The 14,773-nt window shown below is 42.2% G+C and overlaps 1 protein-coding gene across 4 annotated transcripts in view; it reads right to left on the bottom strand.

The window, feature by feature from the left end:
* Window positions 1-14,773, bottom strand: part of PCDH15 (protocadherin related 15) — a 637,965-nt gene that overhangs the window by 95,906 nt on the left and 527,286 nt on the right. For all 4 annotated transcript variants that reach the window (XM_039719696.1, XM_039719693.1, XM_039719694.1 and 1 more), the window contains one exon: window positions 10,831-10,959. In XM_039719696.1, the coding sequence (XP_039575630.1) occupies window positions 10,831-10,959 (129 nt within the window). The remainder of the gene's footprint in view (window positions 1-10,830; window positions 10,960-14,773) is intronic.

Here is a 14,773-nt window from a genome sequence, read left to right as displayed (position 1 = left end):
TTCAACACTGAATCAGTGTTTCATTGCTGCCCAAATCCTTATGGTATATGAATTTAGATGAAGGATGGATGCAGACAGACAGAAGGAACACGTGAGTTAGAAAGTGTCTTTCCACTTAACACATTTGTCACACTCAGTGATATTTTCATCACTGCTCTCTGAAGAACTACTTAAATTTGTGTTTTGTTCATCCTGTTCTTCAAACCCAAACATTGTCACATTTCATCCTTATTCTTCTGTGCTCACAACAGGCTGATGATTGCCACAGAAAAGCTCAGTTTCTTTAGTTGGTATCTTTGTTCTCACACACTGAACCAAGCCTCAGATTTCAGTGTCAGCCAAATAATTCTTGTTATCACATAATTATAGGGATGGACAAAATTAATAGGTTTTCATAGAGCTCTCAGGTTGAAATGCTGACCTGTTATTTTGCCTCCTCTTAATTAAATTAGGGCATGATGAACAAGGTTGCGTAAATTATACAAAGGGCACTCTGCCCTACTCTATTCTCATTTATTTGCCTTTATGAATGACATCTGTGAAGATCATAAGAGATTTGCATGTTTTGTTTTCAGAACAGTCGCCGGGAATGCTTAATTCTGGTGATGGTGTTCATTGTAAGGCTTGGTAATGAAACCATTTATCTTGCTAGAAATCAATTAAAAGTTAATTAAAATTGCTAATAAGGAAAACAATCACTGTGTTTCTTCTCTGCATCATGCCCATGTGCTAAAGGGAGGTTGCTATAACTTCATTCTGACTGGTCCATAGGTATATAGCATCCTTCTAATCCACATCTGTCAGCTGGATTTGCTTAATTTCCAATCAATTCAATTTCCTCTGTAGAAATAACAGATCTAAAAAAAAAAACCGAAACAAACAACCCAAAAAGTCCCAAAGGAATCTCCAAGAGTAATCTGAAATACGCCTATAATTGGAAACTGTGACAAAAAATTCTCATGAGACAAGAGTTTTGCAACAGGTTGGTTTGGAAGCATGTTTTAGAATAGATAAACTTCTTGTTTAGGAAAGGAAATTAAAATTACTTTCAAATATATGGCAGGCTTTGCAACTGTGTTCTTAAAAACATGACTATGAATGTTGCAAACTCATTTGTGCACATCCTTAGGCAGAAACACCTTTGCCATGTTCTGCAGGACTAATTTGGCTCACAGAATTCCAGAACGTCCAGCCTGTCCTGATCCCTCTGCAGAGCTTCCTGCCTTCTAGCACAGCCACACTCCCACCTGGCTTGGGGTTCTGCACAAACTGACTGAGGATGCACTTGATCCTCTCATCCAGATCCTTGATAAAGATATTAAACACATATTTCCACAAAGAGTAGCAAAGCATCATTATTAAATTCAATTATCTAATTGGGATTATACCACCATAACACTGGTAAAGAATTAACATTTTTATCACTCTAAAGTTGAAAAGAGATAATGTTCTTTTTATGGATAAGAAAAAGAGTTTAATCTGTTTCCTAAAAGAATCCTGTCTCAAGGGTGCACAACTGTTCCCATATGGAAATAGTTTCCCAGAGCCTCTTGGAGCCTGTGGGAAGCAGCTCCTTAGACAAGGACTTGCTGTTGGTGTGAACACTCTCTGTCGTCCTTTGTAGTCATCACTGTTTACCAAAATGGACAATTTTAACCCCAATTGCATCCTCAGATCTGTCACCAACAAGTACAAGACTTGCCAGGAAGCGAGGGAACAGGAAAATGGGGAGCTTTCATGAAGTTCTGCTTCAAAAAAAGAGCCCTGGTTGAATTTATCCCAACCCTGACAACCAAACCTGTGATGTCCCAGGGATTTTAGTCCCATTTGGTCATTACCAACACTGGGCTGAATTCCCTGAGTGAACAGGTACAGAGGAGGACAGAAGCCAGGAAACAGTTCATTCCCATAGAACCTGAATCCTAAAGAAAGGCCCAAAGCCAAGGAGAAAATGGCAGGACTTAAAAGAGGCAAGAGCACACTCCTGTGCCCACTCAAGGCTTTCCACCACAACCCATCCCCGGTGATTTGCACAAATAATATGGTGAAAGTCCTGAAGTTTTGGTAGTTAAAGGGCCAACAGATGACAGCAGACCCTAAGAGGAGCTGCAGAAGTATTTACAGGCAGAAGGCTCTTCACAGCCTTGCAGAGGTTGTTCCTACCTGACAGGAGGCAGCAGAAGCAGCAGCTGTGATTGCTGGAGGCAACACAACCCTCAAAGGCCACTGGTGACACAGGCACCATGGAAACTGGGACCAAAAGAACCCAAACCAGATTATAAAAAAAAAACCCAAATAAGAGGTGAGAACTAAAAAAAGAGATAAACTACAGAAGGAATAGAAGAGATTCTAAGACACGGCCATAGTATCATTGAATCTCAAATGTAGCCCACCCTGTCTATCTCACTGACTCACAGAGTCCCAGACTGGTTTGGGTGGGAAGTACCTTAAATCCCATTCAGTGCCACCCCATCCCATGGTCAGGGACACCTTCCACTATCCCAGGCTGCTCCAAGCCCCAGTGTCCAACCTGGCCTTGGACACTTCCAGGGATCCAGGGGCAGCCACAGCTGCTCTGGGCACCCTGTGCCAGGGCCTGCCCACCCTGCCAGGGAACAATTCCTAATGTCCCAATATCCCATCCATCCCTGCCCTCTGGCAGTGGGAAGCCATTCCCTGTGTAGTGTCACTGCAGCTCCTGTTGAAGGGTCCCCTCTCCAGCTCCCCTGTGTCCCTTCAGGCCCTGGAAGGAGCTGTGAGGTCTCCACACACCCTTCCCTTCTCCAGGCTGAGCATTACCAGCTCTCCCAGCCTGGCTCCACAGGGAAGGTGCTCCACTCCCCTCAGCATCTACATGGCCTCCTCAGACCTGCTCCAACAGTTCCATGTCCTTCTTATTTTGGGAGAACCGGAACTGTGCAGAGAATTCCAGATGGGCTCTCACCTAAGCAGAAAAGAGGTGGGAACATCCCCTCCCTCCACACTGTGGGATGAGCCCAGGATACATCTCGTGGTGTTTATCCAGAATCAGGAAAAATGTGTCCATGCAAAGAGACAGAGCAAGTACTGCTGTTGTTCTGGTGACTCCTCAGATCTCCAGGATGACTTTTGTTTCCATCTCTAATTCATTAAGTACTGCATGATAAAACAAACATGGAAACCTGGGAATACGAATGGCTCACTACTTTATTTCCCAGAAAATACATCTCATATTTATTAGAGATGCCATCACCTACAAGGTGCCTGCCTTTACCTGATGTGGTAAATTCCGATTTGTGTTACCAGCTCTGCTTCCACGTCACCAGGAAACCCTCAGGAATATAAACTAACAGTGCTCCAGAGTAACAAATTATCTCCCTCCACCTCAAACAGCAGGAAAACACAGTCCTGGGAGATGGGAGTGACTAAGACACCTATGAAGCATCATTAACTCTGAAATATAATGACAAGGGCTTGAATGTCAACAATATTCATTATATCATTATCATGCTTTGCAAAAGAAACCTCATATTGTATCCTCAACTCTTGCTCATGATGGTGACAGGATTTAGGCAGGTTAATTGAGAATTTGTCCCTGGAATGCTGGAGCCGGAAAACAGCAAAACAAACCTTATGTTTGTTTGCAAACATTATTCCTACTTGTCTCCAAATCAGACACAAGCACATTGGGTATCCCCCTCTCCTGCAGGCTGAAACATTTCTTAGGGACCACTCTGCCACAAAACCACCTTCCTTCAGTTTAAATTTCCCTTCTTCAGGAGCAAAAGTTCCCCACAATCCCTACCCAACCCAACCAAACTACTGATTTCAGACAGCTCCCCCAATGTTCCACAGCTAAAGGAAGGAATTGTGCTGGAGGATCCAAATGATGCTGTTGGTGAGAATTATTGTTCTCATGGCAGATAACATGATTCTTTTATACTAGGGGTTTAATAGGTTTATTATTGAGGGTTTAATGGGTTTATTACTCTGGGTTGGAAGTATTCCCAAGCCCCTCATTTGTGTCAAACAGCAAATCAAGTGTGGGTGGGAGTGTTAGATTGGATTTTGGTCTTGTTATGCAGGGAGATTACAGTTTGTGCCCACAGGACAAAATTAACATCTCCCAGATGCAGTCAGAAGCCACAAATATCTGAAATGTGCCTGACCTTTTCATCATAAACCAAATATTTGTAAGTATTTTAAGGAGGGAACATCAGTCATCCATAAAAGTTGGACTTTCCTTTTTTCCTAAAGTTCAGAAGGCTTTTCCTCTCTTTTGCTGCTTCTTGCCAGATTTCACACAGGCTGTCACTTTTAAATTTTCTTAGATGGATGGAGCAGCTCTGTTGGAAGGAAAGGCTGGGATAGCCAGGATTGTTCAGCCTGGAGAGGAGAAGCTTTGGGGTGACAAAATTGTGACCTTCCAGATCCCGAAGGAGCTCCAGGAGAGACGGAGAGAGATTGTTTCCAAGGGATGGAGGGACAGGACACAGGGAATGGCTTCCCAGTGCCAGAGGGCAGGGATGGATGGGATATTGGGAAGGAATTGTTCCCTGTCAGGGTGGGCAGGCCCTGGCACAGGGTGCCCAGAGCAGCTGTGGCTGCCCCTGGATCCCTGGCAGTGCCCAAGGCCAGGCTGGACGCTGGGGCTTGGAGCAGCCTGGTACAGTGGAAGGTGTCCCTGCCCATGGCAGGGGTGACACTGGATTGGCTTTGAGGTCCCTTCTAGCCAAAACAGGTCTTTGATTCTTTGATTTTGGCTGTCTTGCAATTTCAAAGCAAATTCTACATCTTTGAGGCCCAAGTGCACACGCATCCTTTGGAAAAATCCTGCAGGTTTTGTGGATATCCTCTAGGAACTTCAGCTTCCTACTGAATTCCCAGGTCATGGCAGCTTATCCTTCACTCTGCTCAGAGGAGGATAAAGGAAACACTCTGTACATTTTCAAATACTGACATAATTTTCCAACCCTGCCCTATTTTTAGGCATTAGACAAGCCAGAAGAACCCTGGATGATTACTTCCATGGTCTCTGCCAATTCCAGTGCACCTGGAGGGTTAATTCCAAAACCAATTAAATGTGATTCCAAACAAAATTGCACATTAAGAGCAGTTAAACCCTAAGAGCAAATATAAATGAAAATCCAAAAGCTCATGGCTGCAAACCCATCACTGGATGAGCTGGTGAACCGCCTACATGAGTTAATCACATTTTAACACTTCATAGCTTCAACCAGCCCAGCTTTCTTCAGGCTGGCACACAATAAAATCCTAACCTTGGAGACTCGGTTGTCCTGAAAGGATGATAAAAAATTTGGGGTTTTGATGAGTGTGTTCTTTGGCAATGATATGATCAAGAGATTAAACCAATGCATTTGCACACTAGAAAAATCAAAACACCACAAAGCCCTCCCAAAAATCACAGAAATCACAGATGGAATATACTGTTTAAATTCTGCACATTTAACTGGGCTCCCAAATATTTTTCTAATGTTATTTTTTGGAATTTCTCTTGACTTTGAGTTGGAAGAGACCTTAAAGCCCATTCAGTGCCACCCCTGACATGGCCAGGGATACTTTCCACTGTCCCAGGCTGCTCCAAGCCCCATCCAGCCTGGCCTTGGACACTGCCAGGGATGGGAATCAGGCATCAAAATCCTAAAAGGGCATGAACCAGAGACACGAAATCACTGATTCAGAAGATTTAGTTTGGCATCAAACTGAAAAAGATAACAGTGTTTAAGGGCATCCCAAAATGTAAAGTGTCAGCAGACAAAACCAAGAATTCCTTTCATGGGAAATCCTTAGACTCTCAACAATCAACTGCCATGAACATGCTGATAACAAATATCAGTATTTCCACTGCATTAAAGCACAAATATCATCTGGAGGGCAAAGGTGCAGATGAATGCACAAATATAATAAATTTCGGGAACAGGGAAGACAAGAGCACAGCTTTTGAAATCCCTTTCACTTAAGAGGTCACAATGTGGGTGGTAAGGAGCTTTGTCAACCTCTCAGCTGTATCCAAGTTGACCTAAGTTCATGGAAAAAGATGAGGAACTATGGCTGCAGCCATTGCTGCCAAATACCTTCCAGGAATTCCCTGGTGCCAGCAGGAAGAGGTAATTCTGTCCAGCACTGATGGTCCGGAACGGAAATAAACAGCCCAAATTTATAACCCCACCTCCTTCTCCTGATGCCACAGCTTTGGACTCAAGACATCAATCTTGTTGTAAGCGGAATTTGCCTGTCAACAAACATGAAAATCCAACTAGAATACATGAATTTTTTTTCTGTGATCAACATCTCCATGAGAATCTTGAGAGAGACAGTGCTAAAGGCCTTACTGAAGTCCTTTCTATCCTACCTGGGGACAAATTCCTTAATAAACTGAAGGAAATTATACCACCAAGGCTCTCTCCCAATGATCTTGTAATCATCCAACCACTTACAAGAAATGAAGATGAACTCTGCTTGGAGTTCATCTGCTACATTCTGATTCTCTGAGTTTGGGGTCTGATTTGCTTTTTCATGCATTCTGACTCAAATCCCAGCTGCTCCTGTTGGTTTTACATTTATGAGATTAATTCAAACTGCATTGTTAGCCACTGGGTCATACAGTGAGCAGGAGTCCTGGACTCACTCTGGGTATTTGAGATTTACTTCAGAGCCTGTGATTTTATTCCTCCCCAAAGGCTCAAGTACTTTCCCTCCTGGATAGTCCTCTCTTGCCATTAAATCCGCTTTTTTCCTGGATTTGTCCTATCTCTTCCACGTCTAATTTTAATTCCTTTTCCTCCTGGATTGTCCTCTCCTGCCAGTAAATCTCCCTTTTTTCCTGGTCTTCTCCTTTTATCTCCACCTCTATTTTTCCTTCAAGTTGTCTTAAAGTCCAGGAAATTTGGGAATTTAATTTCAGGAGCCTGTATCTTTAACACAGACAAAGTACAATCTGCAGTGCAGGTTTTGGGAAATCACACCCTTCACACTGAAAACAATGCAGTGGGGATTTAGGAAAACTCAGATTCCTTTCTAGACTTTTCCACAAGATACTGTAATGTAATAAAATCATAGAATCACAGATGCTTTGGGATGGAAAGGACCTCAAAGCTCATCTCATCCCAACAATTCCATGTGCATGGGCAATAATTCCTCACCAGCATTTTAAGGAGTTTTTCCTGCTTGTAGAAACACAGGAGGAGCTGTTTTTGAGAGATCTCCAGAGGTCATTTAGTCCAACACAACAAGCTTTACCCAACAGCCGTGAAATTTAAATTGGGCTTTAGATCCAGGGTTTATCACTTTATGAATTTATTAAATAAAAACAGGAGCCTGTAAGAATTCACTGATACCCATGGCCAGAAAGCTCTGTTGGGAAATAATTACATTTCATCAGCATTCAGGAGGGCTAGTATAGTACAACCAAATAAATTCCTCCAAACTTTCCCATCTTTTCCAGTAGGAAGAATAGGTCCATCCTAAAAAACAACTTTTCTTAAAGCATTTATTGTGTAACTTAAAACCAAGCAGGTGACAGAGGTATCACACACCCTGCAAACTGCTGTAATTACTGGAATTAATTTATCCTGTTTCCATTTTAGGGAAGATCCAAGGGCCAGTGATACTTGAGCACATAATTCTTTATCCCCATTTTCCATCTCATTTCCTTCCCTGTGGCCATCTCTCCTTGATAGCAAGACATTCATGCTGGAGTTTTCACACAGTGCTGATCAATGACACCAAAATATCTAACAATAAATGAATTATGGGGTTGGGTGAAAGAATCTGGATATAAATAAAACCCCAAATGAATAAAAACTTATGTCAAGGGATGTCTTTCCCCTCCAGGGATCAGCTCAACAGCTTTTTGTTTAACCCCAGGCTGCTTTTCTAGAGTCTGTAACAAACTGCTGGGGACTGTCTTCCCCTGCCCAAGGCTGTGAACATGGCTGCAGATCAATATATTGATCCCTTTCCTAAGTGTCATTCCATCTTTTTTACCTCCCATGCCCCTGGAATTGATGAAAGTGCAGTGTACAACGCAGATCATCCTGATGCCCCATCTCCAGCTGGTTTAGACTGCAAGAAAGTGCCTGAATTTCACTGTGGAGTTTCCAGCTGGAGCTTTTGGATTCCTGGGGGCCCTTTGTGGAGACTTTCACACAGCAGCTGTGCTCCTGCCTTACTGGGGAATCCCCAGGATCAGAGGGGAAGCAGCAGCAGGGAATCCAATCCACCTCTGACTGCCCCAATTTAGAGAAAACAGCATGAAATAAAAGGATTGGGAACACATCCGCTCCACTGGCAGCATTATCCTGTCTGACTTTTGTTCTTTTCATCTTCAGGAGGCTCCTGGAATGCTCACAGGCAGCACTGCTGTGCCAGTGCCTCCTGCAGCTCCAGCTGGCAGCAGAGCTGCTGGAGAGGGACAGCACTTCCAAGTGTGGATATTGTCTGCCTGCATGGAATAAACGCTCCAAACCCTCCCTCTCCCACAGGAAACATCTCCCTGCCTTCCTGCTACATCTCCCTGGGAAACCAGCCCAAAATATTATCAAAATCCTTACAGGAATCTATTCGAAAGTCCAGCTTTCCCACTGAAAACAAAGCAGAGCACAGAAATCTCTGGTCTGTGGCAGGAGTTATTCCTGAGAGTGTTCTGATTGATTTACACCCCAAACTGCTTAGAATCCCCATTCCTGGAAGTGTCCAGGGTTGCAGGGCTGGAATGGAATGAGATTTAACATCCCTCCCAACCCAAACCACTCTGGAATTCTGACAATGAGCCCAGGCACCCAATCCTGAGACTAAACCTCCTGAGTCAAAAATCCTGAGGGATCAAAGTGGTTTGAGCATCTTTTCAACATCCTTCCTCACCAGAGTCTCTGCTCCCATGAGCAGCAGGGACAGACATTGGGTTTTAAGGTAAAAATATTTTGCTATTTATTTTTCCCCAGGTAAAATGGGAAGGTGACATTCCAAAGGGAAAGGGACACCACAAAATCTAAATCTGTATTTTCATTTAAAATCCTCTGTATGAATACTTGCTCTGGTGGATTTTAGGTTTCTGTTTGAAATGAGTAAAAACTTTTCTGAAAAGCAGTTTTGTTAATCAGAGGGCTGATTCTTGGTAGGTAAACCACACAGAACTATAAGGATTTCTTCTTTTACCAGGCTATTCCCATCTAAAATAGCCCTTTATGTACATTTTATCCACATTAAAGCTTCCATACAAAATTTATTCCCATTAGCACCTCTCCCATACTCACTGTGGTTTTATCTACAGTGAAGCACAACACAGCAAAAGCTATTTCAGTTTTTAAGGAATATCCTCAAACAACACAGCTACACCCAAACTCTCATCACCATTATTTCAATAATCTCACTGGAGCCAGAAAACAAAAATTCCAAATACCCCAATTTCTCTTTTCTATACCACAGAATGGCATTTCCAATGGATACCCCTACATCAATTTGCAGTTGTGAACATGACAGAGGAGAAATATATCCAGTATTTGGGCTATAAAGAAAAAGATTTCTCCATCCAGGGATAAAAAGCACAGGGAAAGTCAGAAGCAGTTTCTGTCACTCCAAATAGGAATAAATTATCCCAAGACCACAATAAATATTTTCATTTCCACACAACTTAGAAATTGCACTAATTTAGAAGCCAGGGAGCTTCTTGTGGCAATTATTTGTTGCATTTTACAGTTCTGTCACAGCTAAAAATAGAGGCAAGCTCGTGTTTGGAAGATGATTGAGCCTTGAGGGCCCCCAGCAAAGCACAAAATGGATTTGAAGGATATTTGGGACTGATCTGAAATGTTCCACCTGTGCCTTTTAGGATGCAAAATGAAAAACAACCACACAGGAAGGCAAAGACAAAATGCAGAGCAATAATTTAACCATTTATCAAAACTGACTTAATTGCACCAAGGGATCCAAACTTTGTCCAAGACCAGCTCTGATTTCTTATTAAATAATATAACGATGTGAAGGAACATGATTATTATGGGTATTTGGTTTCCCAAAGTACCCAAAATGTCCTGTTTTTCACTAGCTTCTACTTAGGGAGCTCCCTTTTCTTTTTTTTTTATATGGTTGCTGCTGGGAAAAAAAAAGGCACATTTTTCACCTAAATGCCTGAAAAATGCTTCCCAATTCCTCTTTTACCTCCTGCTGGATCCAACCTTAGTGCAGCAGATATGAGAGATTATATTCAACGTCTGGATTGAAAACCCCTCTAATTAATATTTTCTTCTTTCCCTTGAGTCAGGAAAAACAAACATGACGAAAAAAAGTCATGTTTTCTTCAAGAGAGTGAATCCTCATCCAGAAGACTCCCATGTGTTACAGCTTCAAACCCTCAAATTTACACTATTCCCTATTTTTATGCCAGGTCAGTAATGATTTCATTCAAGGGTTTAACTGATTTTCCCCTTAATGGCCTCAAAATTTCCCCTAGGTGCGACAATTTCCTACCCCCGGGTGTCACTTGCTCAGCATGTTTGAATTCTATCTCAAAACAAATAATTTAAAAATGAGGCAACACTGTTTTGACCCTGTAAATCTGTTACCAGCAAGTTTTTACAGTGGAATTTCCTAAAAACAGGCTTTTTAATGTGCTATTTTTAAGTGACAAAGTGTTTTCAGTATTTAGCACAGGGAAGAAAACAATTCCAATATTTTTAAGCCCCTAAATGTGACTGTGTAGCCACAAATGGAGAGTTTGCATTTCAGCTGTAGATATTTGGATGGGTTTTTGTCTAAGGCACAATTATTTTGTGCTCCTTCCTCATCATCTGGACAGTTTGGGTAATAAAATAAACAATTTTATTGACTTACCCTTACTTGACCAACAAAAGCATTGGCTTCCTCCTCCTGCACAGAGAGGTTTTTGGGGAGAAACATGTCAAAAACTGGTCCGTTGTCATTGACATCTGTCACCACTATATTGACAGTAGCAGTCGAAGTCTAGGCAGAAAAAGAACATTTTGAAGAAATTCTCTTTATTTTACAGCTTCCCAAGTGACAACTCTACTGCAGAAACACCAGTAAGCAGATAATAAAGTTTTTTAGATATGCTTTTGTGAAAAGAGAAGCGTTTCAAGAGTTTATTTTGAATTTTTAGAAGACAAAACAAGACAAGCTCAAGACTGACTCATATATTACAGATACATGAAAAATATCAGTTATCTTTTAGTTTTTATTCAGTATTTTAAGGATTTAAGGAATATTTGTTGTGAGTGGAGGGAAAAATCTGGAAATACCAAAATTTGCCAGAATGTGAAAAGAAAATTAGTGATTTATCAATCAAAATACACCACAGTGATAATTAACTGAACTGATTAAGTAGAACAATCATCCTGTATCATCCTACCCCCACCCCATCCTGATGTTCTATTTTACAACCCAGTTTTAACATCCCAGGAAGTGGGAAGAGCAAAATTAACTGTATTTAATATAAAATGTCAACAAAATATGTCTGTACTACCTATGGAAATTTTCTCTCCCAATCCAAAAGGTGGAGGAGAGGTGTTGGCTTGAGTCACATCCCTTTTCTCTGCTCCCTTAGAGTGAGAGCTCCAGATCAAAACCGCACATTGACTTATTTAAATAAACTATTGTGTTTAATATATTGAAATTTAAATCAATTAATCCAATTCAGTGTCTTAAAGTTTAAGTCTTATGTGTTCTGATGCTTTATATCAAATTCCTCTGAGGGAAATTTGGGCCCTCCCAGCCAGAGAGCCCTGGAGGGGCTGGAGCGTGGCCAGGGAAGGGAATGGAGCTGGGAAGGGGCTGGAGCCCCAGGAGGGGCTGAGGGAGCTGGGAAGGGGCTCAGCCTGGAGCAAAGGAGGCTCAGGGGGGACCTTGTGGCTCTGCACAACTCCCTGCCAGGAGGGGACAGCCAGGGGGGGTCGGGCTGTGCTGCCAGGGAACAGGGACAGGAGAAGGGGAAAGGGCCTCAGGCTGGGCCAGGGGAGGCTCAGCTTGGACAGCAGCAGGAATTTCTGCATGGAAAGGGTGGTCAAGCTTTGGGATAGGTTTAAAAGGGGAGGTTTTGAGCCTGCATGCCTGGAAGTGTTTAAAATGTGAGAGGATGCGGCACTTTGCAGTCATGTTTTAGTTACAAGGTGGTGCCTGGTCACAGGTTGGACTTGATAATCTTGGAGGTCATTTCCAACCATAAAAATTCCCAGATTCCATGAAATGTTTATGACAGGACACTCACAGGAATTACACTGTGGAGATGTGACCCCAGAAGAAATCCCTTTTCTTTAGGAAGAATAAACCTGTTTGAAAGTGGCACCTCACAAGCTTCACAGAGAAATCTGCAACCATCTTCCCTTAACAAAAACCCCAGACCAGCAAAATAAAGAAAGAGAAAAAAACAAAACCAAACAAAACCCCAAACAAAAACTCTGAATGGAGACCTCTATCTTCTGGTGCTCTACTGGTGTCAGAAGCAGCTCTTCCCAGCTCCAGATCCAGCTGGTGTGCTTTCAGTGTCCTAAAAGCTCCCAACATCTGCATAAAATAACCCCTTACTACTTAAAAATTCCAAAATCCAGAGGATTTTGAACCAAGACAGCACAAGGGGCTCCCAGGCTGGCAGCTTCTGTTTACTGAGCCCCAGTTATTGGCTAATTGTTCCTGAAACTGCCATTCCCACATTTTATATTTAAAAGGAAAATGCACTTTCTGCCTTCTCGTCCACACAAAAGCCACTCCAGAATGTTTGCTCTGCTGTGATGCACACTGAATGTAAATCAGCTTTTCCAAAGGTAACTCAGCTCCATGAAATTCAGGGAAATAAACACCCTCTCATTTAATAAACTGAGGCAACATGGTGTTAAATAACACTGGATTAAGGCAGGAATTCCCATTTGGAAAAGATTTCTTTTCATTCCAGATAATTTTCACCGGCTGTGATTGATCATCTGCAGCATTTTGTCTCTTTGAGAGGATTTTATAAGGAGAAAGGGAGGAAGGAAAAGAAATGTTTGGGATTTTTTTTTTTCCCAACTCTTGCCTAAGGATTTTCAGTATTTTTCACATTCCTTGCCATTCTTTACTCATCTTAAGCACCCTCCCTGTCAGCCAACACATCAAGGCCAGTGCACCATTTGTTATATTTAAATTTTCACATCTGAATTTAAAAGGCAAGATTTTTGCAAAGAAATAATATTTTGCAAGGGAAAAAACCACCTTATTGAGACAAAAACTAAAATTAATTTAGGAAATTTTATAAAATGGTCCTCTCCCTGAACTTGAAAGGGTGTTAAAATAAGATTCTATAAGAAGACCAACATTTCAAGTAATCCCTGTTTTCATGAGTCATAGTTTAGAAAATTATCAGATGTGAATGAATTCAGAAATCATTGTAATAAGACAAATATTTCACATAATCTTCCTTTTTTATTAATCACAATTTAGCAAATGACCAACAGGGGGTGAAATCACAAGGAGCATTCAAAGCAGATTCCGGGTTAGCAGCAACCCCCTGGGTTCTCTTCCTTAAAATCAGTAAGAGACTCTGAAACTGCGAAAGGAAATGGGAATACTTAAAAATCTCCATATATCACCCAAATACAGGATATATTTGTTATTTCACTGCTGCCTTAGCAATGCTCACCTTTACCATGAAGTGGGGATCACCTGTGTGTCCTTGAGAGCAGCACTTCTCTCATTAACATCAGAAAGTGCCTGATCAAAGATTATTAAACAAAACCAACATTTTTAAATCCCCATTAGATGGCTCCAAAGATTTGCCGAAGCTCCAACCTCAGATTGATGTGCTGTTCTGAAAAAGCCCCTATTTAACAACCACAATGAAATACAGGGGCTTCTCCAGAACTGCAGCACAGAGCAGGATTGGAAACAACATCATCATCCCTGCTGGGAATCATGGAAAAGTTACCAGACACTAAAATCCCATTGAATAAATAATCACTGCCCGTGCTCAGGGATAATCCAGAACCTCTTTTCTCTTTTCAGCCTGACACTGGATCAGAACATATGGAAGAGTGTGGAGGCCTTGGCATAGGGTGTCCAGAGAAGCTGTGGCTGCCCCTGGAATGCTCAAGGCCAGGCTGAACATTGAGTTTTGGACCAACCTGGGACAGTGGAAGGTGTCCCTGCCCATGGCAGGGGTGGCACTGGGTGGGCTTTGAGTCCACATAAAAATCATGGAATCACAGTTTGTGTTGGAAAGCCCATCCAGTGCCACCCCTGCCATGGCAGGACAATTTCCCCTGTCCCAGGCTGCTCCAACTCCCAGTATCCAATCTGGCCTTGGGCACTGCCAGGGATGCAGGGGCAGCCACAGCTGCTCTGGGCACCCTGTGCCAGGGTCTGCCCACCCTCCCAGGGAACAATTCCTTCCAATATCCCATCCATCCCTGCCCTCTGGCAGTGGGAAGCCATTCCCTGTGTCCAAGCCCTTGTAAACAGTCTCTCTCTATCTTTCCTGGAAAGTGAATTCACAGATTTCCTAAGCAATTATGAAAAGTCGCCGAGGTTTGTTGAGGATACTAAAAGAGGCACAGAAGCAACAAAAAAATGTCTTCACAAATATTTAAATATATCTAAAATTCTTTAAATTGGTTCCCTAAAATAATGAGACACACCTAATTCATAACTGGTTTTCCCGGGATACTCTTCATGCAAATCCAGCACAGGAAAGTTTGGAAACTGCTTTGCCTGGTTAAAAATGAGGCTTTTCTACAACAGAATCATCCAGCACAGTTTGGGAAGGAATCCTAAAGCTATTCCTGGAAATTTA

Source organism: Passer montanus, unplaced genomic scaffold (genome assembly GCF_014805655.1).
Source record: "Passer montanus isolate IOZ18808 unplaced genomic scaffold, ASM1480565v1 scaffold42, whole genome shotgun sequence".
NCBI classification, from domain to species: Eukaryota; Metazoa; Chordata; class Aves; order Passeriformes; family Passeridae; genus Passer; species Passer montanus.
The sequence above is the reverse complement of the archived record's forward strand: the minus strand, read 5'-3'. Positions and strand labels throughout refer to the sequence as shown.